This window comes from Cervus canadensis, chromosome 15 (assembly GCF_019320065.1).
Source record: "Cervus canadensis isolate Bull #8, Minnesota chromosome 15, ASM1932006v1, whole genome shotgun sequence".
In the NCBI taxonomy this organism is placed as follows: domain Eukaryota; kingdom Metazoa; phylum Chordata; class Mammalia; order Artiodactyla; family Cervidae; genus Cervus; species Cervus canadensis.
The window spans coordinates 39,496,355-39,524,023 of NC_057400.1; the positions used below are offsets into that span (position 1 = coordinate 39,496,355).

The following is a 27,669-nucleotide window of genomic DNA, read 5'->3' on the forward strand; positions in this document are numbered from 1 at the left end:
ACTGTTACCACCTTTTGTTTTTGAGATATAATCCACATACCATAAAATCCACCCTTTTAAATATATACAATTCAGGGATTCTTACTGTAATTCACAATTATGCAACCATCACCACTATCTAATTTCACATTTTCATCACTCCTCTCCCCCAGTGACTACTAATTATTCTCTGTCTTTATAGATTTCCCTATTCTGGACATTTCTTATAAAAAGAATCATAACGTGGCATTTGTTATCTGGCACATCCTTGCCATCTTCCATCTTTTTTTATTTTAATCATCCTAGTGGATATGAAGGTGGTATCTCATTGTGGTTTTGGTGTTCACTTTCCTAATGATGCCGAGCACCTTTTCCAGTAGCTGTTGGCCATTTGTATATCTTTTACGGAAAAGGTCTATTCAAATCCTTCGCCTGTTTTTATCAGTTGGGATGTCTTACTATTGAGTTGTAAAAACTGTTTGCATAGGAAAATATACTCAATTTTTATTTCTCAAAAGCTGATATACAAACTTATGTCTCACACTGGTCTATCACTGATAAATGATGTGCGTGTTAGTATTACTCTGAAATACTGTAACTTGAGCAACAGCCAATTCATTTGCCACCAGGCTAGATACATATGATAACAGCATGTTTTTAACCTTCCAGGTGAAAGGGGCCCACTTTTGTTATTAATTGTTTACATTCCATTGTGGTGACACATGCTGTTTTTGTTATTTCTGGTGATATATTCAAAAGCAGGCAAAATACTTCCTATTTTGGACTGACAGGTGCGAGCAAGTCTCTTACCATGCAGTATTTGGGGCTGCGTAGCTAATGGCGGTTTATCCTCATGGAGAACCATGGTCTCCAGTGTTCTATATCATCCTGTGTCATTTTAACTTTTCGGGGTCTGAACTCTTTCACAGGCAACTATATAACCCCTTTATTTTTAGTTCCAACTATCTCATTTCTGTCTATCCTTTTATTTCTTATCTCTCTGAATCCTTGTTTTAGGTTGAATTGTGCTTTGTGAACTAACCTCAGATCTTGAATCTCTTTAGGGATGACTTAAGCCAAATTGTTATTATCAGTATGTTTGGTAATAGTTCTATCATTTTTTATATTTTCATAGATCACTTATATAATTTCTTTCACTATAGGAGCTGTTTTCTTCCATTTTGATGCTTAGGGAGGTGTGTACTTTCCATCTACTAGTTTCCTTTTACACTGGTATCTCTTAAAAAGATGAGACCAAGAGTATTATCAGTATCTATTAATTCCTTACTATAATATTTAAATTAGATAGTGGGCTTTTTCTCCCCCTCATTGTCTAAATTTCAAATAATCAGTGAGCTTCTTCAACTTGTCATACTCTCTACTCTCCATGTTTCATAGTTGTATGATATCTACCCTTAATTTAGCTCTGTTTTTAAATGAATAATTTTTCCTTGCCTGCTTGTGAGTTTTCAGTTTCTTGGGTGGTAGCAATGAATAAAATGTCAACTGGTTCACTCTATGCAGGTACACACTTCCTGCTCTAAGGAATTCAGTTACACTGGTCACAGTTTACCCTAAAGTTTAATGTAAACTTGCTGTGGTATTATAAATAGTGATTCTTTGGAATAATCAACAGTTCCCTACTGGTAACAAATATATTCCCTGAAACATCTGTTTAACAGAGGAAGCAGAAATTCTGAGTGGATCTGCAGCATTGCTAATTATGTTAGCTTTCAAACTGTCCTACCAAGGTTCATCTCAAAGCAGTAAAAGGGATTATCAGAGCTACAAAGCAAGGACCACTTCCTCACCCGCACAGACATAGCCTGTCATGTATAATTTTAAAAGCAACTAGACTTGGCTTATTTGAAATCAAACATCACTAGAGGAAAAAACTGAAAATTTTTAAAAGGAAATACAAAGTGCACATTTACATTCAGTATTGTTTGTTTTCATTATATTTTAAAATTGACCTAAGGATTTTAAAGTTTTTAATAATTTTAAAATTATTTTCACCCAGGAAGTATCATCTGACTCTCACTATAAACCCAGATAGTCCTAGGAAGTAAATAATAATAAGTATGCTCTATTCACAAAGTTTTATTACTTCATAATTATTTAATATACTCAGATGGTTAAGTTCTGGTAAGATAAAGTAATGATACTTAGTTTATTCATTTTATACACTTCTAGTAACAAAGATTAAGTGAACCCCCAAATTTCTTCCATTTAGAAACAGTGACTAAATTTAATATGGACAGTTGACTTACAGGTTCAAATGACTTTGCTCTATTGAAGAATACTAGCTCACAGCCTGGGCTCTGAAATTTTAATACATCTGCTGTCCACGTTCTTAGCCCATTGCCACCCACCTTCGTTCTGAGAAACCAACAGTGCAAGCCCAACACTGCTTTGGAGCTATGTGCCCTGTTCCTGTACTCCTGTAGGTAACGCCTGACTGAAGATGAGCACACAGAAACAAACCAGACACAACCAGTGAGTATTCCTACAATGGGGATGAACTGAAGAAACAATGTGCTGTGAAAACGATTATTTAATACTCATACAGTTAATTGTGTATCATCAGTGTTCCAAGAGGAGAGCCTGGCAGGCTACGGGCCATAGGGTCGCAAAGAATTGGACATGACTGAAGCTCACTTAACCATGCATGCATGCAGACTGTTCCAGGACACTGTTACCTATATTATTTAATCTGTACAATTCTAAGAAGTAACTCACACAAGGCCTGAATAACTTTCCAAGGTCACAAAAATACAGAAAGACAGAGGTGGGATTTAAATCCAAGCAATTTGGGTCAAGAATCTATGCCTCTTAATCTATACGCTAAATCAAATTACCAGAATGACAAATATAGCTATTGGAATTTTGAAGAGAAAAAAATAAAAACCTCTTATGAAAAGGTTATAGCTTTAAGACAATGCAGAATAGATGACTGCTAAGCAGGTAGGAGAAGCTATATACAATGAGAATAGAAAAGTTTTCCAGAATTGATAAAAGGCACAGAATTCATTCAAGAAGTAGTGGACCCTGAACAAGAGAAAAAAAAATACACACCTGTCTAAAAAAAAAAAAAAATCAGAAGTTGACATCATGCTTAACTGAGATAAAATGCTCATTTTTCTCTAGATATGTCACAAAGTGCTTAACATTTATTAGGTTTTTACTAAAAATTAATATATTTAAATGTTCAGAGTAGACAGAAACCCTGACTAGTGCAAAGCTGTTATTCCTACTCATTCCATCCCCAAATTAAGGTTTTTTTTTTTGTTTTGTTTTGTTTTGTTTTTTTTCCAAATTAAGTTTTTAAAGTTTCTGTAATTGTAATAAAAATGTCAATGAGATTGTCTTTTGAGGCACAACAAAGTGATTCTAAAATTTATCTGGAGGTCAAAATGGACAAAAACTGGACAATATTTAAAAATAAAGGTAAGCATAATTAAAACTAAAAAATGGCAGTGCCTATAAGTATAGAGAAGGAATCCAACAGAAATATTTAAACAAATGCGTATAACAATATGCCTGTGGATGTTTCTCTAACAGAATGGAGAATTGTCTTAACAGAGTAAGAGTTAATTTATGCAACATTCATACCATAAGACACTGTCCTGCAGTTGAGAATGAAGTAGTTCTGAATATACTAACAAGGGAATACTATCTGATATATATTAAGTAAATTTAAAACTTTATATTAAAGAACAGAAAAATATATGGAAGGATATACTGGAGTATGGAAGAGGCCCCACATTTTAAAAACATTTATGCTGCTTAAGTGTTTTTCATCAAGCACATGCTGCACACATAATTTAAGAGGACAGATGAAAAAATACTGTAAGAATGCTGAAATATAGGCAGAAATAGGTCTTAAATTTTTTTCTGAGACAGTTGACAACATATGTAAGGTACAGGTCTTCCAAAATACCATGGTGAGGGGGTAGGGGGAAAGACACATGATCAATCCAGGAAAGAAGAGTGAAAGATGTACTAGGAGAAAAAAATTGTTCGGTTCTATTAAAGATATTCTTGGGCTTCCCTCATGGCTCAGCTGGTGAAGAATCTGCCTGCGATGTGAGAAACTGGGGTTCAAGATCCCCTGAAGTAGGGAAAGGCCACCCACTCCAGTATTCTTGCCTGGAGAATTTCATGGGCTATGTATAGTCCATGGGGTTGCAAGAAGTCAGACATGACTGACTTTTTACTTCACTTTCATTAAAGATACAGCTGAATTAATTTTTTTTTTTTTTGGTGACCCTATTTACTGTAGACTGCCAGGGTCCTCTGTCCATGGGATTTCCTGGCAAAAATACTTGAGTGGGTTTTTATGAATTAATTTTAAAAATTCAGTCCTAATCTTTTCCACAAGTAACACAGGAAAGCTAAAAATAAACTGATGGTGACTTGCTGAGGATCATGTTATTCAGGAAAAAACTAATCCCCACAGGTTATTTACTGTGGAAGTCCATCCATATAACAAATATGAAATGACAAAATTTTAGAAATAGGACAGACTGGGGTGGAGGTGAGAAGAGAGCAAGTCAGGTGATGTAAGTAGTTATAAAAAGGTATTAAGGAGGGTCCTTGTGGGTTTGGAACTGTTTTGTTTTGACTTGGTGCTTGATACTCAAAACCTCCAAAAGGGGTGAAACTGTATACAACTTAATACACCTCTCGGGAAAACTAAGAATTGTGAATTGCATCAATACCCTTGTTGTAACATTATAGTATCATCTGCAAAAGGCTGCCAGTGAAGGAACTGGGAAAAATGCAAGATATCTCTTATTTCTTAAGGAAAGGAATGTGAATCCACAATTGCGTCAATAAAAATAGTAAAGTTTAAAAATAAATGGTACCATAACGGTTAAAATGAAAAACAAAGGCAATACTAAATGTATGGAAAGCTGTGGAGCAACCGGAATCCTCATTCACTGCTAGGAGAAGTGTAAACTGATTCAACCACCTTGATAACTATGTATCTATTCCTAGGAATATACCCAATAGAAATGCATATGTATATTCACTCAAAAAATGATGAAAGGTTCATGGCAGTACTTGTATAACAGCCAACAATGACTACCAACAGTAGAATGAATAAACTGTATATTCACACATGAGAATGAACAGATTACTGCTTTATGCAACAACATGATCACACAAACATGATACTTAAAGAAGCTAGACCCCAAAGAGACGTGCTTCTCAGCAAAGAAAACTAACAAATAAATAAAACTAACAAAATAAACAAAATGAAAATATTTACAGACTGGGAGAAGATATACAAACAGCTCATACACCTCAATAACTTAAAATCCAATGAAAAAAATGGGCAGAAGACATACAGATAGCCAGTCAGAATGGCCATCATCAAAAAGTCTATAAATAATGCTGGATGGAGTGTAGAGAAAAGGGAACCCTTCTACACTGTTGGTGGGAATGTGAACTGGTGCAGATACTATAGAAAACAATACTGGGATTCCTCAAACTAAAAATGGAACTACTATATAAGCCAGCAATCCTACTCCTGGGCATATATCCAGATAAAACTATAATTCAAAGAGATATACACACCCCATGTTAACAACAACAATATTCAAGACATGGAAACAACTGAAATGTCCACTGACAGATGAACGGACCAAAAAGATAAGGTGCACACAGACAACGGGCTGTTACCCCATTCACTGACAGAACAATGGACAGAGAAGATAAGGTGCATACATACAATGGACTGTTACCCCAAAATGAAATGTTGTTTACAGCAGCATGTATGGATCTAGAGATCATACTAAGTCAAAAAGAAAGAAATATAGTATTACTTGCATGTGGAATCTAGAATAATACATAAATGAATAGTCTACAACAAAAACTTACATACACTTGTGGTTGTCAAGGGGGAGGGAAGAATGGGGAGTTTGGGATTAGCAGATGCAAACTGTTATATATAGGATGGATAAACAACAAGATCCTACAATATAGTACAAGGAACTATCTATATTCAATAGTCTGTGATAAACCATAATGGAAAAGAATATGAAAAGGTTTATGTAGTTATAAGAATCACTTTGCTGTACAGTAGAAATTAATACTGTAAATCAACTATACTTTATATACTTCTCCTTGATTTTTCATTATGGGAAAACTCAAGATGTATACTTATGTTTATCTGAAATACATAAAATGAAAGAAGTATACCATGTAGCTATTAAGAAAACAGGAAAGGCAAGACTGAAATGAATGAGACAAAATACATTAAGTGATTCCAGTAAGAATATTTTAAGATGATTAAAAAAAAATTCAAATCTAGCAATATGTAACGAGGGTAATTCAGATTCCCAGTGATCACAACCCCCCCCCCCCCAACAACAAATTTAACAAAGTTGCAGGATACAAACTCAAGATATAAAAGTTGTGTATAGTGGGCACATCTCAACATAACAAAGTCCATTTATCAAAAACTCAAAGTTAACATCATACACAGTGGATAAAAGCTGAAAGCCTTTCCTCTAAAATCAGAGACAAGGATGTCCACACACTTGCCACATCTATTTAACACAGTATTAAAAGTCCTAGCCACAGCAATCTGACAAGAAAAGGCAACCAAACTGCCAGGGAAGAAAGAAAACCCACATTTGCAGATGACATGATACTATACACTGAATAACCCTAAAATCTCCACACAAAAAAATAGAATAAGTAAACCTACAGGATACAGAAATATGTTGCCTTTCTATATGTTAATAACAAGTTACCAGAAAAAGCACAAAAACAATTCCATTTAAAATTTCATCAAGAAGGATCACATACCATGATCAAGTGGGATATATCATGGGCATGCAAGAATTCTTCAGTACACACAAATCAATCAATGTGAGACACAAGATAAGAAACTGAAAGATAAAAACTATATGGTAATCGCAACAGATGCAGGAAAAGCTTTCATCAAAATTCAACAACTATATATGATAAAAAAAAACTCCCCAGAAATTAGGCATAGAAGGAACCTAACTCAACATAATAAAGGCCACTCAATGGTGAAAATTGAAAGCATTTCCTCTAAGATCAGGAACAAGAAAGGGTGCCCACTCTTGCCACTATTATTAAACATAGTGTTGGAAGTCCTAGTCAGGCAAGCAAAGAAGAAACATAACAGGAATCTAGATTGGAAAAGAAATAAAACTCTTGACTGTTTGCAGCATACTATGCCTGCCTGTTCTCTCTGTCCATGGAATTCTCCAGGCAAGAATACTGGAGTGGGTAGCCATTCCCTTCTCCAGGGGATCTTCCCAATACAGGGGTCAAACTTGGGTCACCTGCATTCCAGGCAGATTTTTTTTTTAACTGAGCCACCAGGGAAGCCCAATACTGTACATAGAAAATTTAGGAAAGTTGCAGGATACAAAATTAATATATAGAAATCCCTTGCATTCTGATACACAAACAATAAAAAATCAGAAAGAGAAATTAAGGAAACAGTCCCACTCACCAGTGCAAAAAGAATAAAATATCTGGGAATAAACCTACCCATGGAGACAAAAGACATGTATGCAGAAAATAAGACACTGATGAAAGAAATCAAAGATGACACAAATAGAGAGTGTAATACTATGTTCTTGGATCGAAAGAATCAATACTGTGAAAATGACTACCCTAAGCAATCTGCAGGTTAAATGCAATCCCTATTGAATTACCAAGGGCATTTTTCACAAAACTAGAACAAAAATTTTTACAATTTGTATGGAAACAAAAAGACCATGAATACCTAAAGCAACCTTGAGAAGGAAAAATGGAGCTGGAGGAATCAACCTTCCTGACTTCAGACTATACTACAAAACAACAGTCACCAGAGAGTATGGTACTGGCACAAAAATAGAAACACAGATCATTGGAACAAGATGGAAAGCCCAGAGATAAACTCACGCACCTATGGGCATCTTAAATTTGACAAAGGAGGAAAGAACATACAATGGAGAAAAGAAATCCTCCTCAGTAAGTGGTGTTGGAAAAGCTGAACAGCCATATGTGAAAGAATGAAATTAGAACACTATGCAACACCATACACAAAGATAAACACAAAATGGGTTAAAGACCTAAATATAAGACCAGAAAATATAAAACTCCTCGAGGAAAATATAGGCAGAACACTCTGAAATAAATTGCAGCAAGATCTTCTTTGATCCACTTCCTAAAGTAATAGAAATAAATACAAAGATAAACAAATGGGACCTAATTAAACTTAAAAGCTTTTGCACACCAAAAGTAATCATTAGCAAGATAAAAGGACAACTCTCAAATGGGAGAAAATATTTGCAAATGAAGCAACTGACAAAGGATTAATCTCCAAAATATGCAAGGAGCTTATACAGCTCAATACCAGATAAACATGCAACCCAATCAAAAAATGGGCAGAAGACTTAAACAGACATTTCTCCAAAGAAAACATACAGAAGACCACCAAACACATGATAAGATGCTCAACATCACTCATTATTAGAGAAATGCATATCAAAACTACAATGAATGATCACCTCACACTGATAGGAATGGCTATCATCAAATCTACAAAAAATAAATGCTGGAGAGGATGTGGAGAAAAGGGAAACCTCTTGCACTGTTGGTGGGAATGTAAACTGATACAGCCACTAAGGAGAACAGTATGGACTTTCCTTAAAAAAAAAAAATAAATAAATAAAAACTATCAAATGGACCCAGCAATCCCACTGTATGTACCCAATGGTCCCTGTAGCACTATTTACAACAGCCAGGACACAGAAGCAAACTAGATGTCCACTGACAGATGAATGGATAAAGAACTTGTGGTACATATATACCATGGAATATCACTCTGTGGCCATAAAAAGGAAAGAAACTGGGTCATTTGTATAGTGATGTGCATGAATCTAGAATCAGTCAGAGAGTAAAGTCAAGCCAAAAATTGTGCATATTAACACTTATGTGTGTATTCTAGAAAAATGGTCCTAATGAACCTATTTGTAGGGTAAAAGAATAGCGATGCAGACACAGAGAATGGACTTGTGGACACAGCAGGGAAGGAGAGGGTGGGATGAACTGCGAGAGCAGCACTGACACATATACTACCATTTATAAAATAAATAGCTAGTGGGAAGCTGCTATGTTACACCAGCAGCTTAGCTGGGTGCTCTGTGATGATCCAGTAGGCTGGGATGGTGGGGGTAAAATAGGGGCTCAAGAGGGAGCAGATATAGGTACACTTACAGCTGAGTCACACTGTTGTACAGCAGAAACTAACAACACTGTAAGGCAATTATGCTCCAATTAAAAAATAATAATATTAAAAAATACATAGGAATAAGCCTACCAAAGGAGTGAAAAGACCTGTATACAGAAAACTCTAAGACACAGATGACAGAAATCAAAGACACAAACAGATGGAGAGATATACTATGATCTTCAATTGGAAGGATCAATATTGTGGAAATGACTATACTACCCAAAGCAATGTACAGATGCAATGTAATCCCTATCAAATTACCAAGTGTATTTTCCACAAAACTAAAATAAAAAATTTTACAATCTGTATGGAAATATGAAAGACCTGAAATAACCACAGCAATCTTGAGAAAGAAAAATGGTGTTGGAGGAATCAGGCTTCCTGACCTCAGACTATACTACAAAGCTACAGTAATCAAGACAGGATGGTACTGTCACAAAAACAGATCTATAGACCAATGGAACCGGATAGAAGCCCAGAGATGAACCCACACACCTGTGGTCCCCTAATCTATGATAAAGGAGTCAAATATACAATGAAGAAAAGACAGTCTTGTCAATAAATAATGTTGGGGAAACTAGGCAGCTACATGTAAAAGAATGAAATCAGACCACTCTCTAACAATATACACAAAAATAAATTCAAAATGGATTAAAGATCTGAATGCAAGGCGAGACACTAAAACTCTCAGAGGAAAACATAGGAAGAATACTCTTTGACATAAATCAAAGCATGATCCTCTTTGGGCCACCTCCTAGTGTAATGGAAATAAAAAAAAAAACAATTGTATCTAATTAAATGTAGCAATGGAAACCATAAAGATGACAAAAAGACAACCTCCTGAATGGGAGAAAATAATAGCAAATGAAGCAACTGTCAAAGGATTACTCTCCACAAGATATACAAGCAGCTCATGCAACTCAATATCAAATCAATAAACAATCCAATCAAAAAATGGGCATAAAACACCAAAAGAAACATTTCTCCAAAGAAGACATACACAAGACCACCAACCACATGCAAAGATGTTCACCACCACTCATTATTAGAGAAATGCAAATTAAAACTACTAGGAGGTATCACCTCACACCAGTCAGAGTGACCAGCATCAAAAATAAATCTACAGGGCTTCCCTGGTGTGTCAGTGGTAATGAATCTGCCTGAAGATGCAGGAGACAAGGGTTCAATCCCTATCCTAGAAAATCCCACATGCCACTGGGCAACCAAGTCCATGTGCCACAGTTAGTGATTGAACCTGTGCTCTAGAGCCCAAGAGCCATGACTACTGAGCCTACTCGCTGTAACTATGGAGGCCTGCGCATCCTAGAGCCTGTGCTCTGCAACAAGAGAAGCCACCGTAATGAGAAGCCCATGCTCCAAAACTACAGTAGCCCCTTCCCCCCACTCATCGCAATTAGAGAAAAGCCTGAATAGCGACAAAGACCCAGCATGGACCAAACTGAATAAATAAATAAATCATTGTTAAAAAAAAAAATCTACACACAACAAACACTGGAGAAAGTATGAAGAAAAGGGAACCCTCATGCACTGCTGGTGGGAGTGTAAACTGATACAGCCACTATGGAAAACAGTACAAAAAAGTTTTCTTAAAATCTATAAAAAGAACTCCTGTATGACCCAGGCATCTCACTACTGGGCATATACGCAGAGAAAATCATAATTCAAAAAGATATATGCATCCCAGTGTTCATATCAGCACTGCTTACAACAGCCAGGATGTGGAAGTAACCTAAATGTCCATGAACAGAGGAATGGATAAATAAGATTTGGTGTATATATATACAATGGAATATTACTCAGCCATAAAAAGTAACAAAATTGAGTCATTTGTAGAGACATGGAGGGACCTAAAGAATATCACACAGAGTGAAGTCAGAAAGAGAAAAACAAATATCATAAATTAACACATATATAGAGTCTAGAAAAATGGTACAGATAATCTTACTTGCAAGGTAGAAATAGACACAGATGTAGAGAACAAAAATAGGGATACCAAGGGGCAAAGGGGTGGTGGGAAGAATTGGGAGATTGGGATTGACACATATACACTATTGATACTGTAAAAACAAAGAAACTCAGCCATACTCATGAGAACACACTGTAGAGCAGAGGGAACTCACACATAAGGCTCTGTGATGACCTGAATCAGAAGAAAGTCCAAAAGGCAGTGGATGTATGTGTATGTATAGCTGATTGATTTCACTCTACAGAAGAAAAAGCAACTATATCTCAATAAAATTTTTTTTAAATCTTCATCAAAAATAAAGTAACTAGGAATATTTATTATTTGTTTTGTACCCCTTTTTTGGAAACTGTCCCTCCACCACTATCCTCCATATGATGTGCCCCCACTGATATAAAATCTTACTTTCCATAGTTAGATAAATCTCAGTACCACACCTCATTCCTGAAGAGACTACCACTGGGATAGGCTCTTTGCTCAGATTTGAAGCCTCAGGGATTTTTGGAGTTGACACTAGAAAGAAATGTCAGAATGGTCTCTCTCTGCAATTTTACAATTGCTGAAATTGTAAAACGTAAAATTTGGGACCTACTGGTGTTCTTGTTTTTCTACCACATGGAAAAGGTATTACTAAATATCACAGAAGGTGAATATTCAGAAGCCTCTGAATAGATAAGAAACAGTACCATGACTATATTCAAGTCTCTGGTGCAAGTGTTTCATGAGACACACTCACAATAACTTTTTAATAAATTAATTACCATTTCTGCTTAACCTAATTCAAATTGAGTTTCTTTCAATTGCAAATAAAGGTTCTGATATACTAAAGCCAAAAAAATACAACGATTACTATGCTCATAGAAAATTTCATTCTTCTTGTTGTTCAGTTGCTCATTCGTGTCCGACTCTTTGCGACCCCATGGACTGCAGCAAGTCAGACTTCCCATCCTTCACCATCGCCCGGAGTTTTGCTCAAACCTCCTGACGTTGATTGAGTGCTGGTCTTGTAGTACTTAACATGCATTAACTCATTTGATGCTTATAAGAATTCATGAGATTAAGTTCCAGCATCCTATTTTGTACATACGGAAAATATATAGTCCTCCATGAGGTAACTCAGCTAGTAAAGTAATGAACTAAATTTAGATCCAGGCAGTCTGGATCTTCAGTGCATGTGCTCAACTATTAGATCATACTGCCTCCCATAAGAATATTTCTTATTAAATAATAAAAATGAAAAATAATGGAACTAAATTTGAATTAAATGCTCATGAAAGAAAGTCACATAAGAAATTATAAATGACTAAAAACATTTAAAATGTTCAAATTCAATATAATACAAAGAAACACAAACTGAGATTACGTTTCACTTATTAGAATGAGAAAGTTTAAAAGATTGCTAATACTCAGTACAAGCAAAGATATGGGAAATATGATGTTGAGAGGATAATTTGTCAGTATCCTTCTTTAGTAATTGAAGTTTTAGGTAATTTATTTCAACAGAAACATTCACATTAAAACTAAGGGGACAAGATAAGTTTAAATAATGTTGTTCCCTAACACAGTTTATAGTAATAAAGAATCAACAGGGAATGAAATAGAGGACACTAATACACCCGAATACTAGTCAGTCTTTAAAAAGAGTAAAGTATCAATAGATAACATTATGCCTTCCTCTTACCGTGGGAACTAAATCAAGAAAAATTAAAACAGCATTTAGGGATGACTACATACTGAGAAGTAGGCAAATGTTCATGAACATTTCAGCAACAAAAGAAAAAAGATGTGATAGAGAACAGTATAAAGTGTATAAGCCCAGTTGTGTAAAAATATATTGATTATATTGGTATTTAAAATTAAATTTAAGAATACACAAAAAATATCTAGAATTATATGCTGAACTGGTATTAGTTCTTGTCTTTCGTACCTGGGACATCAGACCAGATGGATGAGATGGCTCACTTTATATACAAATACCCGTATTTAAAAATGTTTAATCCAATGAGGATATTTTACAATTAAAAGATAGTATCTGCAGAAAACAGAAAGACATGCTCTGGTTCAATCATACCTCAGCGCAAACATAAAGTCCCAAATGCAAGAGAACTAAGCATTTTTTAAAAACTAGAAGAAAATGTTTACACTTGTATAAATAAAAATGCTTCTGCCTACAAAAGTTCAGAGCAAGTAGAAGCCATCAAATATATTAAAATGATACTAACAAAGTAAGATTCCATGTGATTAGTTTCACTAATAATGCAGACAAAAAATATAAGGGCAATATTTAAGTCCCTAAGGTAATTTATATTGTTTACCAAATCATATTTAAATGGTAACCTCTCATGTAGAAAAAAGTACTGCCTCCCTAGCAATAAGAGTACGGTTTCAAACAACTATTTAATTTACAAAAATAAATGAGTTCTAAAACTCAATGAGCACAAAAACTGGAAAAACAGGTACACTTAAATACATTTCTGGTGGCCTTCTAAAATTTGTTTTCTAGGAAACAATCTAATAACAAATCTGACAAGAACTATCAAAACTGTTCTTTTTAATGATTATAAAATATTCTCTGATAGGTTAACTCTGCTTTGGGGCATACATGCCATGAAAACACTACTAAATAATTGGTAACACAATGAAAGGACTACCAAGACAGCTGTGCTGTACTTAATCATTTAATCGTGTCGGACTCTTTGTGACCCCATGGACTGTAGCCCGCCAGGCTCCTCTGTCCATGGGCATTCACCAGGCAATACTGGAGTAGGTTGCCATCCCTTCTCCAGAGGTTCTTCCCAACCCAGGGATCGAACCCAAATCTCCCACACTGCAGGAGGATTCTTTATATCTGAGCCACCCAGGAAGCCCGAGAAGTGCACGGCTATTCACAATATAAAGCTTCTCAAACATATACATACAACAAATAGCAGAAGAGTTAAATTGTGGCACTAAGCCATAATGGAACAAAGTATTTAAAATGAAAATTATGTAGACTAAGTCAATATTCAGAATAGTCAAACAAAAATGAAAGCACAACTTAATACAGATCTGCTGGTTATAATTACATACAGTATGTATGTCTGTGTTTATTGACAAAGACTAGGAAACCACGCAGAAAGATGTAACTTTATGATCTCTAAATTCTTATTTCTGTAAAGGTTTTTAAATTCATGATAGATAAATAACAGATCTCTAGAAGCTCTCTCAGAAAACAATATTTTGATGTTACATTCCAGTAACAAAACATATTTCACAAGTTTCAGTTAAGTCTGTAAAACATATTCCTTTTTCTCTAATCTTATCCAAACCTGCTCTATCTAATTTTATTCATTAAGAAATATAATGTTTGCAAGGAGCCCTGGGATGAGAGACACCCAGCTGCCCCAGTGCAAAGGTTTCTCCCTTCAGACTCTGTAAGGACTTGGCTCACAACACCTACAACTTAATCTCTAATGCTCTAGGGACTCATTAATCCCCTCTAGTTAGGGTCACAGAGTAATGGCACCTCACCCCAAAGGTTCAAACAGGTACTTCCTTCAAGATGCCAGAGTAGGAGGATGCAGAGTTTGCATCTCATCACAACTAGGGCACCTACAAGGTGCTGGTGGGGGACTTTGAACACCTAAGGAGATGGGCAGAATCCCGGAGTAACCAGCGTCTTGGCTCTCAGGCCAGAATTGGGCCTGAGCTCCTGTGGCAGGAGCCCAAATTCAACCACTATACTAACATAGAACTTCAGACCCCAGAGAATATTAACCAGCAAGAGATCCCCCAGAGGTCCTCATCTTGGTACCAAGACCTGGTTCCACCCAGCTGCCTGCAAACTCCAGTGCTGGATGCCTTAGGCCAAACAATGAGCAAGACAGAAATACAGACCACACCCCCATCAAAAAAAAAAGAGAGACATCCAAAAATATTGTACAGATGAAGGAGCAAGGTAATAACCAAAGACCAAATTAATGAAGAGGAAATAGGCCACCTACCTGAAAAGGAATTCAGAGTACTGATAGTAAAGATGATCCAAAACCTCAGAAATAGAATGGGGGCATGAATCAAGCAAACAGAAGAAATGTTTAACAAGGACCTAGAAGAACAAATGAGTTGACTCATTGGAAAAGACCCTGATGCTGGGAAGGATTGGGGGCAGGAGGAGAAGGGGACAACAGTGGATGAGATGGCTGGATGGCATCATCAACTCAATGGACATGAGTGAGTAAACTCTGGGAGTTGGTGATAGACAGGGAGGCCTGGCGTGCTGTGATTCATGGGGTCGCAAACAGTCAGACATGACTGAGCAACTGAACTGAACTGAGAAGAACTAAAGGACAGACAGATAGTGATGAACAACACAAAAACTGAAATGGAAAATATGCCAGAACGAATCAATAGAATAACCGAAGCAGAACAAATGAGTGAGCCTGAAAATAGAATCATGGTAATAACTACTGAGGAGCAGAATAAAGAAAAAAGAATGAAATGAGGACAGTCTCAGAGGCCTCTGGGACAACATTAAATGCACTAACATTTGTTTCATAGGGGTCTCAGAAGAAAAAGAGAAAGATAAAGGCTCTGAGAAAATATTTGAAGGATTATAGTAAAAAACTTAGCTAACATGGGAAAGGAAATAGTTACTCAAGTTCAGGAAGCACAGAGTTTCCCACATAGGATAAACCCAAGGAGAAACATGCGGAGACATAGTAATCAAACTAACAAAAATTACATTCAAAGAAAAAATATTAAAAGCAGCAAGGGAAAAGCAACAAACAACATACAAGGGAATCCCCATAAGGTTATCAGCCGATTTTTCACCAGAAATTGTGTAGGTCAGAATACTCTGCGAGGGTATATGTAAAGTGATGAAAGGGAAGACCGACAATCAGGAATACTCTACCCAGAACAGAACAGAGAAATCAAAAGTTTTACAGACAAACAAAAGCTAAGAGAGTTCAGCACCATCAACCAGCTTTAAAACAAACGCCAAATGAACTTCTCTAAGTGCAAAACAAGAAAAAGACCTACAAAAATAAACCCAAAACAATTAAGAAAATGGCAATAGGAACATACATATCAATCATTACCTTAAATGGATCTGAATTACATGCTCCAACCAAAAGATACAAAATGGTTGAATGGATACAAAAACAAGACCCTTATATATGCTGTCTACAAGAGACCCACTTCAGATCTAGGGACACATACAGATTGGAAGTGAGGTGATGGAAACAGACATTACATGCAAATGGAAATCAAAATAAAGCTAGAGTAGCAATACTCGTATCAGAAAAAACAGACTTTAAAGACTACTAAAAGAAGGAAGGACACTACATAATGATCAAGGGATCAATCCAAGAAGAAAACATAACAATTTTAAATATTATGAACCCAACACAGGAGCAGCTGAAAACAAAAGGCAAATGTTAACAGCCATAAAAGGGGAAATTAACAGTAACCCCGTAATAGTGGGGTACTTTAACACTCCATTTTCACCAATGGACAGATCATCCAGACAGAAAATTAATAAGGAAAAACAAGCCTTAAATGAAACATTAGATCAGATAGACATAATTGATATTTATAGGACATTCCATCCAAAACCAGCAGAATACACTTTCTTCTCAAGTGCACATGGAACATTCTCCAGGATAGATCACATCTTGGGTCACAAATGAAGCCTCAGTAAACTTAAGAAAATTGGAATTATACCAAGCATCTTTTTTTTTTTTTTACCACAACACTATGAGATTGGAAATCAATTACAGGAAAAGTAAAAAAAAAAAAAACTACAAAAAACACAAACATGTTTGTTTAGTACTAAATACTCAAAAAGTCAGAGAAGAAATCAAAAAGGAAATTAAAAAAAATAGATAGCAACACATGACAACATAAACACAGCATCTAAAACCTATGGGACACAGCACAAGCATTGCAAAGAGGGAAGTTTATAGCAATTCACTATAACCTCAGTTCAGTTCAGTCACTCAATCGTGTCCGACTCTTTGAGACCCCATGAATCGCAGCACGCCAGGCCTCCCTGTCCAACACCAAATCCCAGAGTCCACCCAAATTCACGTCCATTGAGTCAGTGATGTCCTCCTACCATCTCATCATCCGTCGTCCCCTTCTCCTCCTGCCCTCAATCTTTCCCAGCATCAGGGTCTTTTCCAATGAGTCAGCTCCTCCCATCAGGTGGCCAAAGGATTGGAGTTTCAGCTCCAACATCAGTCCTTCCAATGAAAACCCAGGACTGATCTCCTTTAGGATGGACTGATTGGATCTCCTTGCTGTCCAAGGGACTCTCAAGAGTCTTTTTCAACACCACAGTTCAAAAGCATTTTTGGTGCTCAGCTTTCTTTATAGTTCAGCTCTCACATCCATACGTGACTACTGGAAAATCCACAGCCTTGACTAGATGGACCTTTGTTGGCAAAGTAATGTCTCTGCTTTTCAATATGCTGTCTAGGTTGGTCATAACTTTCCTTTTAAGGAGTAAGCGTCTGTTAATTTCATGGCTTCAATCACCATCTGCAGTGATTTTGGAGCCCCCCAAAATAAAGTCTGACACTGTTTCCCCATCTATTTGCCATGAAGTGATGGGACCAGATGCCATGATCTTAGTTTTCTGAATGTTGAGCTTTATGCCAACTTTTTCACCCTCCTCTTTCACCTTCATCAAGAGGCTCTTTAGTTCTTCTTCACTTTCTGCCATAAGGGTGGTATCATCTGCATATCTAAGGTTACTGATATTTCTTCTGGCAATACTGATTCCAGCTTGTGCTTCCTCCAGCCCAGCATTTCTCATAATGTACTCTGCATATAAGTTAAATAAGTAGGGTGACAATATACAGCCTTGATGTACTCCTTTTCCTATTTGGAACCATCTGTTGTTCCATGTCCAGTTCTAACTCTCTTGTTTCCTGACCTGCACACAGGTTTCTTAAGAGGCAGCTTAGGTGGTCTGGTATTCCCATCTCTTTCAGAGTTTTCCACAGTTTATTATGATCCACACAGTCAAAGGCTTTGGCATAGTCAATAAAGCAGAAGCAGATGTTTTTCTGGAACTCTCTTGCTTTTTCGATGATCCATCAGATGTTGGCAATTTGATCTCTGGTTCCTCTGCCTTTTCTAAAACCAGCTTGAACATCAAGTGCTTGAACACTTTCAAGTGTACATGGAACTCCAGGATAGATCACATCTTGGGTCACAAATGAAGCCTCAGTAAACTTAAGAAAACTGGAATTATATCAAGGATCTTTTTTTTACCACAACACTATGAGACTGGAAATCAATTACAGGAAAAATTTTTAAAAAACTACAAAAAACACAAACACATTTGTTTAGTACTACTCAAAAAGTCAGAGAAGAAATCAAAGAGGAAATTTTAAAAAATAGATAGCAACAAATGACAACATAGACACAACCAACTATCACCTCAAAAAACAAGAAAAATCTACAATAAGCAATCTAATCTTACATGTGAAACAACTAGAGAAAGAAGACCTGAAAAACTCCACAGTTAGATTAGAGAATAAATGAAACAGAAACGAAGAAAACAGCGGCAAAGATCAAAAACACTAAAGCTGATTTTTTTGAGAAGATTAAATTGATAAACCTTTAGCCAAACTCATCAAGAAAAAAAGGAAGAAGGTTCAAATCAATAATATTAAACATGAAAAAGGAGAAGCTACAGCTGACACTATAGAAATACAAAGGATCATTAAGAGACTACTAAAAGCAACTGCATGCAAATAATATGGACAACCCAGAAGAAATCGACAAATTCTTAGAAAGGTATAACCCACCAAGACTGAACCATGAAGAAACAGAAAATATCAGTGGACTAACCACAAGTAATAACATTGAGACAACAATTAAAAATCCTCCAACAAACAAAAGTCCAGGACCAGATGGCGTCACAGGTGAATTCTATCAAACTTTTATCAGAGACCAGTTAGCACCTATCCTTCTTAAACACTTCCAAAAAATTGCAGAGGGAGGAATGCTCCCAAACTCATTCTATGAGGCCACCATCCCCTGATACCAAAATTAAACAAAGATATAAAAAAGAAAATTACAGACCAGTGACACTGATGAACACAGACACAAAAATCCTCAAAAAGTACTAGCAAACAGAATCCAATAACACAAAAAGGATCATACATTATGATCAAGTTTATCCCAAGGATGCAAAGATTCTTCAATATACACAAATCAATGTGATACACCACATTACCAAGTTGAAAGATAAAAATCATATGATAATCTTAATAAATGCAGAGGAAGCTTTTGACAGACTTCATCACCTATTTATGAAAAAAAAAAAAAAAACTCTTCTGAAGGAACCTACCTCAACACAATAAAGGCCATATAAAACAAACCCACAACAAATATTATTCTCAATGGTGAAAAACTGAAAGTACTTCCTCTAAGGTCTAATAAGACAAGGGTGTGCATTCTCACCACTATTATTCAATGTAGTTTGGAAGTCCTAGCCATAGCAATCAGAAAAGAAAAAGAAATGAAAGGAATCCAGATTGAAAAAGAAGTAAAACTGTCACTGTCTGCAGACAACATGATACTATACATAGAAAACACTAAAGATAAAATCTGAAAATTACTAGAGCCATTCAGTGAATTTAGTAAAGTCACAGGATACAAAATCAACACACAGAAATCCCTTGAATTCCTATAAACTAACAAAAAAAAAATAAGAAAGAGAAATTAAGGAAACAATCCCACTTACCACTGCAACAAAAGGAATAAAATACCTAGGAATAATAAACCTACCTATGGAGACAAAAGCCTGTATGCAGAAAACTGTTAAGACACTGATGAAGGAAATCAAAGATAACACAGAGAGATATAATATGTTCTTGGATTGAAAGAATCAATATTGTAAAAATGACTAGACTACCCTAAACAATCCACAGATTTAATGCAATCCTCATCACATTACCAAGGGCATTTTTCACAGAACTAGTACAAAAATTTCTATAATTTGTATGGAAACAAAAAGACACCAATTAGCCAAAGCAATCTTGAGAAAGAAAAATGGAGCTGGAGGAATCAACCTTCCTGGCTTCAGACTATACACAATTAAATGAAGTAGAGATAGGTAACCTTCCAGACAAAGAATTTTGAATAATGATAGTGAAGATGGTCCAGGATCTCGGGAAAACAATGGAGAAGATACAAGAAATGTTTACCAAAACCTAGAAGAACTAAAGAACAAACAGAGATGAATAATACACTAGAAGGAATTAGTAACAGAGTAACTGAGGCAGAAGGAGGAGAAAGAGAGAAAGGACCTGAGATAATATTTGATGAGATAGCTGAAAAATTCCCAAACACTGGAAAGGAAATAGTCAACCAAGTCCACGAGGCACAGAGAATCCAAGGCAGAAAAAACCCAAGGAGGAACACACCGAGACACATAGTAATCAAGCTGACAAAATTAAAGACAAAGATAAAATATTAAAAGCAACATGGCGGGGGGGAGGGGGAATGACAACATACAAGGGAACTCCCAACAGGCTATCACTTGATTTCTCAACAAAAACCCTACAAGTCAGAAGGGAATGGCATGATATTTAAAGTGATGAAAGGGAAGAACCTACAACCAAGCATATTCTATCCAGCAATACTCTCATTCAGATTTGATGGCAAAATCAAAGACAGATGGCCAACAAACCCAGGAAAAGATGCTCAGCATCACTAGTTATTAGAGAAATGCAGATCAAAACTACAATGATTTATCACTGGTCAGAATGGACATTATCATAAAATCTACAAACAATAAATGCTGAAATGGATGTGGATAAAAGGGAACCCTCTTGCACTGTTGGTGGAAATATAAAAATTGATACAGCCACTATGGAGAACAGTTTGGAGGTTTCTTAAAAAACTGAAAATATAATTACCATATGACTCTATAACCCACTACTGAACATATACCCTGAGAAAATCAAAATTCAAAACGACATATGTACTCCAATGTTCACTGCAGGACTATTTAGGAAAACCAGGAGATGGAAGCAATCTAAATGTTCATTGACATGTGAACTGATAAATATGTGATACACACACACACACACACACAATGGTTATTACTCAGCTATAAAAAGGAATGAGGGAGGGGGGATCGGGATTGGGAACACATGTAAATCCATGGCTGATTCATGTCAACGTATGGCAAAAACCACTACAATACTGTAAAGTAATTAGCCTCCAACTAATAAAAATTAATTGAAAAAAAAATTTAAAAAAGGAATGAAATTGGGTCATTTGTAGAGATACGGATGGACTGAGAGTATGCCATACAGAGTGAAGTAAGTCAGAAAGGAAAATATCATATATTAATGCATATATACGAAATCTAGGAAAAGTGTACATAGATGAACCTATTTGCAGGACATGAACAGAGACCTAGATGGAGACAATGGATATGTCGACATGGGGGGAAGCAGAGGGTGAGACAAATTGGGAAGGCAGCGTTGACATATATACACTACCATGTGTAAAACAGATAGCTAGTGAGAAGTTATAGGGAGCATAGGGAAAGATGACCCAGACAGATAGGATGGGGTGGGTGGAGGTTCGCGAGGGAGCTGATATATGTAAACATATAGCTGACTCACTTTGTTGTATAGCAGAAACTAACAACATTGTAAAGCAATTATACTCCAATAAAATAAACTGGAAAATAAAAAAGACAACCTAGGAAATAGAAATAAACTTCTACAAATCATATAGCTGATAAGGGATTAATATCCAGAATATGGAAAGAACTGCTACAAGTCAACAATAAAAAAATCAAATAACCCATTTTAAAAATGTCCAAAAAAAAAAAAAAATGTCCAAAGGAACTGAAAAGACATTTCTCCAAAAATGATACACCAATGCCATTAAACATGTGACAAGATATTTAACATCTTTAACCATTTAAGAAATTCAAATAAAAACCACAAGGAGACATTGTGAAAACAAATATTCACAATAAAAACAACAGAAAATAACAAGTGTTGTTAAGGATATGGAGAAATCTGAACTCTTGTGGAAAGTTTGGTGAGACTGTAAAACTGTAAAATGATGTAACTAGTATGGAAAACATTATGGAGGTTCCTCAAAAAAATCACAAACAGAACTACTGTATGATATAGCCATCTCACTTCTTGGTATATATCCAAAAGAACTGAATGCAGAGTCTCAAAGAGACATCTGCACACTGATATTCAAAACAGCACTATTCACATAGCCAGGAAGTGAAAGCAAACCTAATCTCCATCAGTGGATAAATGAATAAACAAAATGTGGTATACACACACCATGAATATTATTTAGTCTTCAAAAAGGAAATCCCACAACATGGACAAATTTTGAAGTTATTATGTTAAGCCAGTCACAAAAAGATAAATGTATGATTCAACTTTATCTGAGTTCTCTAAGTAGTCAAATTCATAGAATCAGAAAGTAGAACGGTAGTTACCAGAGGCTGGAGAGAGAGGGAAAAGGGGAGTTGTTTACATGGGCACAGAGTTTCAGTTTTATAAGATGAAAAGTGTTGGTGATCTGTTTGTTTCACAATAACGTGAATATACTTAACACTACTGAACTGTATCCTTAAATATGATTAAGATTGTAAATTTTATGTTAGGTGACTGTTTTTAAAAAAAAAAGTAAAAAAAAAAGACACATGTACCTCAGTGTTAACTGCACCACTATTTACAACATCCAGGATGTGGAAGCAACCTGAATGTCCAGTGATATATGAATGGATAAAGAAGTTATGGTATGTCTGTCTGTCTGTCTGTCTGTCTATCTCTCTCTCTCTCTCACACACACAGACACAGAGGAATATTATTCAGCCAGAAAAAGGAATGAAATTGGGTCATTTGCAGAGAAGTAGATGGACCTAGAGTCTGTTGTACGGAGTGAAGTAAGTTAGAAAAAGAAAAACAAGTATCGTATATTAATATGTAAATGTGGAATCCAGGAAAAAATGCTATAGATGAACTATTTGCAGGGCAGGAAAAGAGATGCAGATGAAGAGAATGGACATGTGGACACAGTGGGAGGAAGGGGACAGCAGGATGAACTGAGAGATCAGGACTAACACACACACACACACACACACACACACACATGTCCACTAGTGGGAAGCGGCTGTCTAGCACAGGGAGCTAAACTTGGTACCTGTGATGACCTAGAGGGGGAGGATTGGAGAGAGGTGAAGGGAGGCTCAAGAGGGAGGGGATATATGTAATATGTATACATATAGCTGATTCACTTTGTTGTAAAGCAGAAACTAACACAACATTGTCAAGCAATTACACTCCAATTAAAAAAAAAAGAAATACACAGGGTTCAACAGTTCACCTCAGATCTAAGCAATTTTTAAAAAGAATAAAACTACTTGTTTTATTAAATAAAACAAAACAACTACTTGTCTCACTACTTGTGAGAAATATAATGATAATTTTGAAAAATTTCCACATTTAAACAAACTTCTGTGGTCCACACTATTTACTCATTTAGTACATAAACACCCTGAAACTTACAATAGCATCACACATACCTGATGCGATGACAGGCTCTTTCATAAGCTCCCTAGTTATTGGACATATAAATTCATCAGGAATTTCAGAAGAAAGTGTTTTCACCTTTGTCCTCAGTTCTTCAATTTTCCTCAGAACTTTACTACGCAGCCCTAGAGATTCTGAAAAGAAATTATTCTGTTAGGGCTTGAGAACTATCTATAAGCTTTATGCAAGTCTTCAACAGAGTAAACTTTTATCTACTATAACCAAAAATCTTCAGAAATATTGTTTTACCAGATGGAACCTTTTCTTTACAAATTCCTTAATGAATCTTTGTAGTACAGAATACTGTGTGATTAAAACAACTCAGCAATAGAAAGATTATTCTAAGTAACTTTAGATTCTGAAAGCTCCTCAAGAATTTCAGATTGCCCAAACACTCATATACTAGACAAAATTAGAAAAGGCTATTATAGGTTAGAGAACAAAGTTTCCTAAAAATCATTTATAAAGATGTTCAGTTTAATATAAAAATTCCATCTTACATTTTTAAACATTATGAAACTTGGTTTATTATTTGCTGATTCTTATACAATGGGAATACCAGAGCACCTGACCTGCCTCTTGAGAAATCTGTATGCAGGTCAGGAAGGAACAGTTAGAACTGGACATGGAACAACAGACTGGTTCCAAATACGGAAAGGAGTACATCAAGGCTGTATATTGTTACCCTGCTTATTTAACTTATATGCAGAGTACATCATGAGAAACGCTGGGCTGGAAGAAGCACAAGCTGGAATCAAGATTGCCAGGAGAAATATCAGTAACCTCAGATATACAGATGACACCACCCTTATGGCAGGAAGTAAAGAACAACTGAAGAGCCTCTTGATGAAAGTGAAAGAGGAGACCAAAAAAGTTGGCTTAAAACTCAACATTCAGAAAACTAAGATCATGGCATCTGGTCCCATCACTTCATGGCAAATAGATGGGGAAACTGGAAACAGTAACTATTTTGGGGGGCTCCAAAATTGCTGCAGATGGTGACTGGAGCCATGAAATTAAAAGATGCTTGCTCCTTGGAAGAAAAGTTATGACCAACCTAGACAGCATATTAAAAAGCAGAGACATTACTTAGCCAACAAAGGTCCATCTAGTCAAGGCTATGGTTCTCCCAGCAGTCACATATAGATGTGAGAGCTGGACTATAAAGAAAGCTGAGTGCAGAAGAATTGATGCTTTTGAACTGTGGTGTTGGAGAAGACTCTTGAGAATCCCTTGGACAGCAAGGAGATCCAACCAGTCCATCCTAAAGGCAATCAGTCCTGAATATTCATTGGAAGGACTGATGCTGAAGCTGAAACTCCATAACTCTGGCCACCTGATACAAAGAACTGACTCATTTGAAATCAAGACCCTGATGCTGGGAAAGATTGAAGGCATGAGGAGAAGGGGATGACAGAAGATGAGCTGGTTGGATGGCATCACTGACTTGATGGACATAAGTTTGAATCAACTCCAGGAGTTGGCGATGGACAGAAAGGCCTGGCGTGCTGCAGTCCATGGGGTTGCAAAGTGTCAGACACAACTAAGCAACTGAACTGAAACAAAGCTTTTAATACAAAGTATTAAATAAAACTCATCTGTTTGTCCAAAACTGTACACGTATGCTTCATTGATCTGTAGTTTTATCTCATTTCAAAAATTAATTTTTAGTTTCAGGAAGATAAATGTAATTAAGTTTAGGAAGAGTAGTGTTATTTAGCTGTTTGTATTTTTATCAGCTGAGAGTTCTATTTTAGGTAGAGGATTTTTCTGGGTAAGGGTGGTGGGTAAATGGGTAGAAAAAAAGAACTACATTTTAGAATGCCTCATAGTTTCCCTAAAAAGCCATATCAACTTTCTTTCTGATTGGAAGGTAATTCTCCACATAGTGTTTAAACACACTTTTACAACATCATGTCCTGGCAATCTTTTCAAGGATGTTTGCAAACTTCCTTGGAAGCTAATGTCTCCCTCCTAGTCAAAGGGCAGGTTTGTGTTCTAAGACCTACAAAGATAATGTTTTCTTCTCGGACTACTTTGCTAGCAGTCCCCTTATCATATTGGGTGGGGAGATCATAAATTCAGGGTTCCTCAGCTATGACACTATCACAAATTGCCTGCAAAAGACTTAGGGGCAGAGGGGAACCAATCTGAGCATGAAGCTCATGCTGCTTGCTGTCCCATGAGTAACAAACTGTTTACATCTATTTGGATTCACTGACTGTTATCTATGAAAGTGTGGGAAAAGTCAACCCAGGAACTGCCTGCATCTTAAGGGACATCCTTCCTATGGGATTCACCAAAACCAAATTGAAGATTTTTAAAATAATTTTTTTTAAAAACATCACAACACATTTATAATTAGATAGTGATCATCTCATTTAAAGGGGTAACATATTACATGTAATAAGAATATAGAGGTATTTCATAGTCTAAAAAACATACATATATTTTCCTGTCAAAAGTAATATACATGTGTGCTAATATTTAGAATGCTTATTAGTAGAGGGTGTGAAGTGAAGTGAAAGTTGCTCAGTCATGTCTGACTCTTTGTGACCCCATGGACTATACAGTCCAGAATTCTCCAGAATACTGGAGTGGGTAGCCTTTCTCTCCTCCAGGGGATCTTCCCAACCCAGGGATCAAACCCAGGTCTCGCGCATTGCAAGTGGATTCTTTACCAGCTGAGCCACAAGGGAAGCCCAAGAATACTGGAACAGGTAGCCTATCCCCTTTTCCAGCAAATCTTCCCCAACCAGGAATCGACCCAGGGTCTCCTGCATTGCAGGCAGATTCTTTACCAACTGAGCTATCAGGGAATCCTAATAGAGTCTGTAGAAACCCTATTTCAAAATGTATTATAAAATAAAAGGTTAAATTGTGTGTTATCCTGCCCAATTTTAATGTTGTTTAAAAATGCCCTCATTTACCAGCAGTTACCAAATCATATCCATAGAACTTAGCCCGAGGAAAACACCTCCTTTTGTGATTGGGGGTTGGAAGTCAGTGTTATTAAACTTAACTGCTCAGAAAGAAAAGACCCTTACCAGGTGAGGGCTAGCAAACCCTCAGTGTGAGTTAATGGGCGCTATTTCGTTATATTCGCTGTAACTCTGAAAAGGCATCTGGCTTGACAAATTAGATAGGCCATCAACTCTGTCCCCCTTATCCACCCCTTCCCAATGCTGGAAATGCTGCATAATCGAATTGATGGTGCCAAGACACAAATAATCATTAAAGATACAAAATTCCAAAAACCATCAAGAAAACAGAAGTAACTGAGTTCCAGAGTAGGGGATGGGACATAGTTTAAAGCAGAGATTTGTATACACAAATGGAAGAAACACCTTTCTACTAGTAGCCCTCTTTCCCCCCAACCTTGTCCTGTAAATACCATCGCCAAAGCAGCAATGCCAGCACCAGCTGGAGGCAGAGTAACAGGAAAGCACTACTGCCTGGAGCTAACCAACCGTCACAGCCATGAGGCTGGTCACAGAGTCACCTCTGTACTGCCCTGAGACAGGACAGGATCAACAGCTGGTCTCTTGGAGGAAAAAACATTGAATTCTTCATTATTTAAAAATAAATTTTATTAAACAAATTCTGACTAGAATGATCAAGAGAAAACAAGACATAAAAAGGAACACAAGGATTTTTTAAAGGATTTGGAAAAGATGACGATAGAAGCAATGTAATTTTTACATTTCTCTGAATCCCTTCATGAAAAGCAAAGTGACTAGATAGCAAAATCAAATTCCACGGGCATTTACAACAAAACAAGGTAGCAAAGTATCTTCATGAGCCCCACAACATATTAATAAGTGGGAGAAGATAAACCACCAACATCCATAAGATCTGTAATT

At 36.4% G+C, this 27,669-nt stretch overlaps 1 protein-coding gene across 1 annotated transcript in view; it reads right to left on the minus strand.

Annotated features, from left to right (window-relative positions):
• The window catches only part of WDSUB1 (WD repeat, sterile alpha motif and U-box domain containing 1), an 87,717-nt gene that overhangs the window by 5,951 nt on the left and 54,097 nt on the right, over positions 1-27,669 (minus strand). Inside the window, exon 10 of the mRNA XM_043487586.1 lies at positions 23,800-23,940. Within this exon, the coding sequence (XP_043343521.1) occupies positions 23,800-23,940 (141 nt within the window). The remainder of the gene's footprint in view (positions 1-23,799; positions 23,941-27,669) is intronic.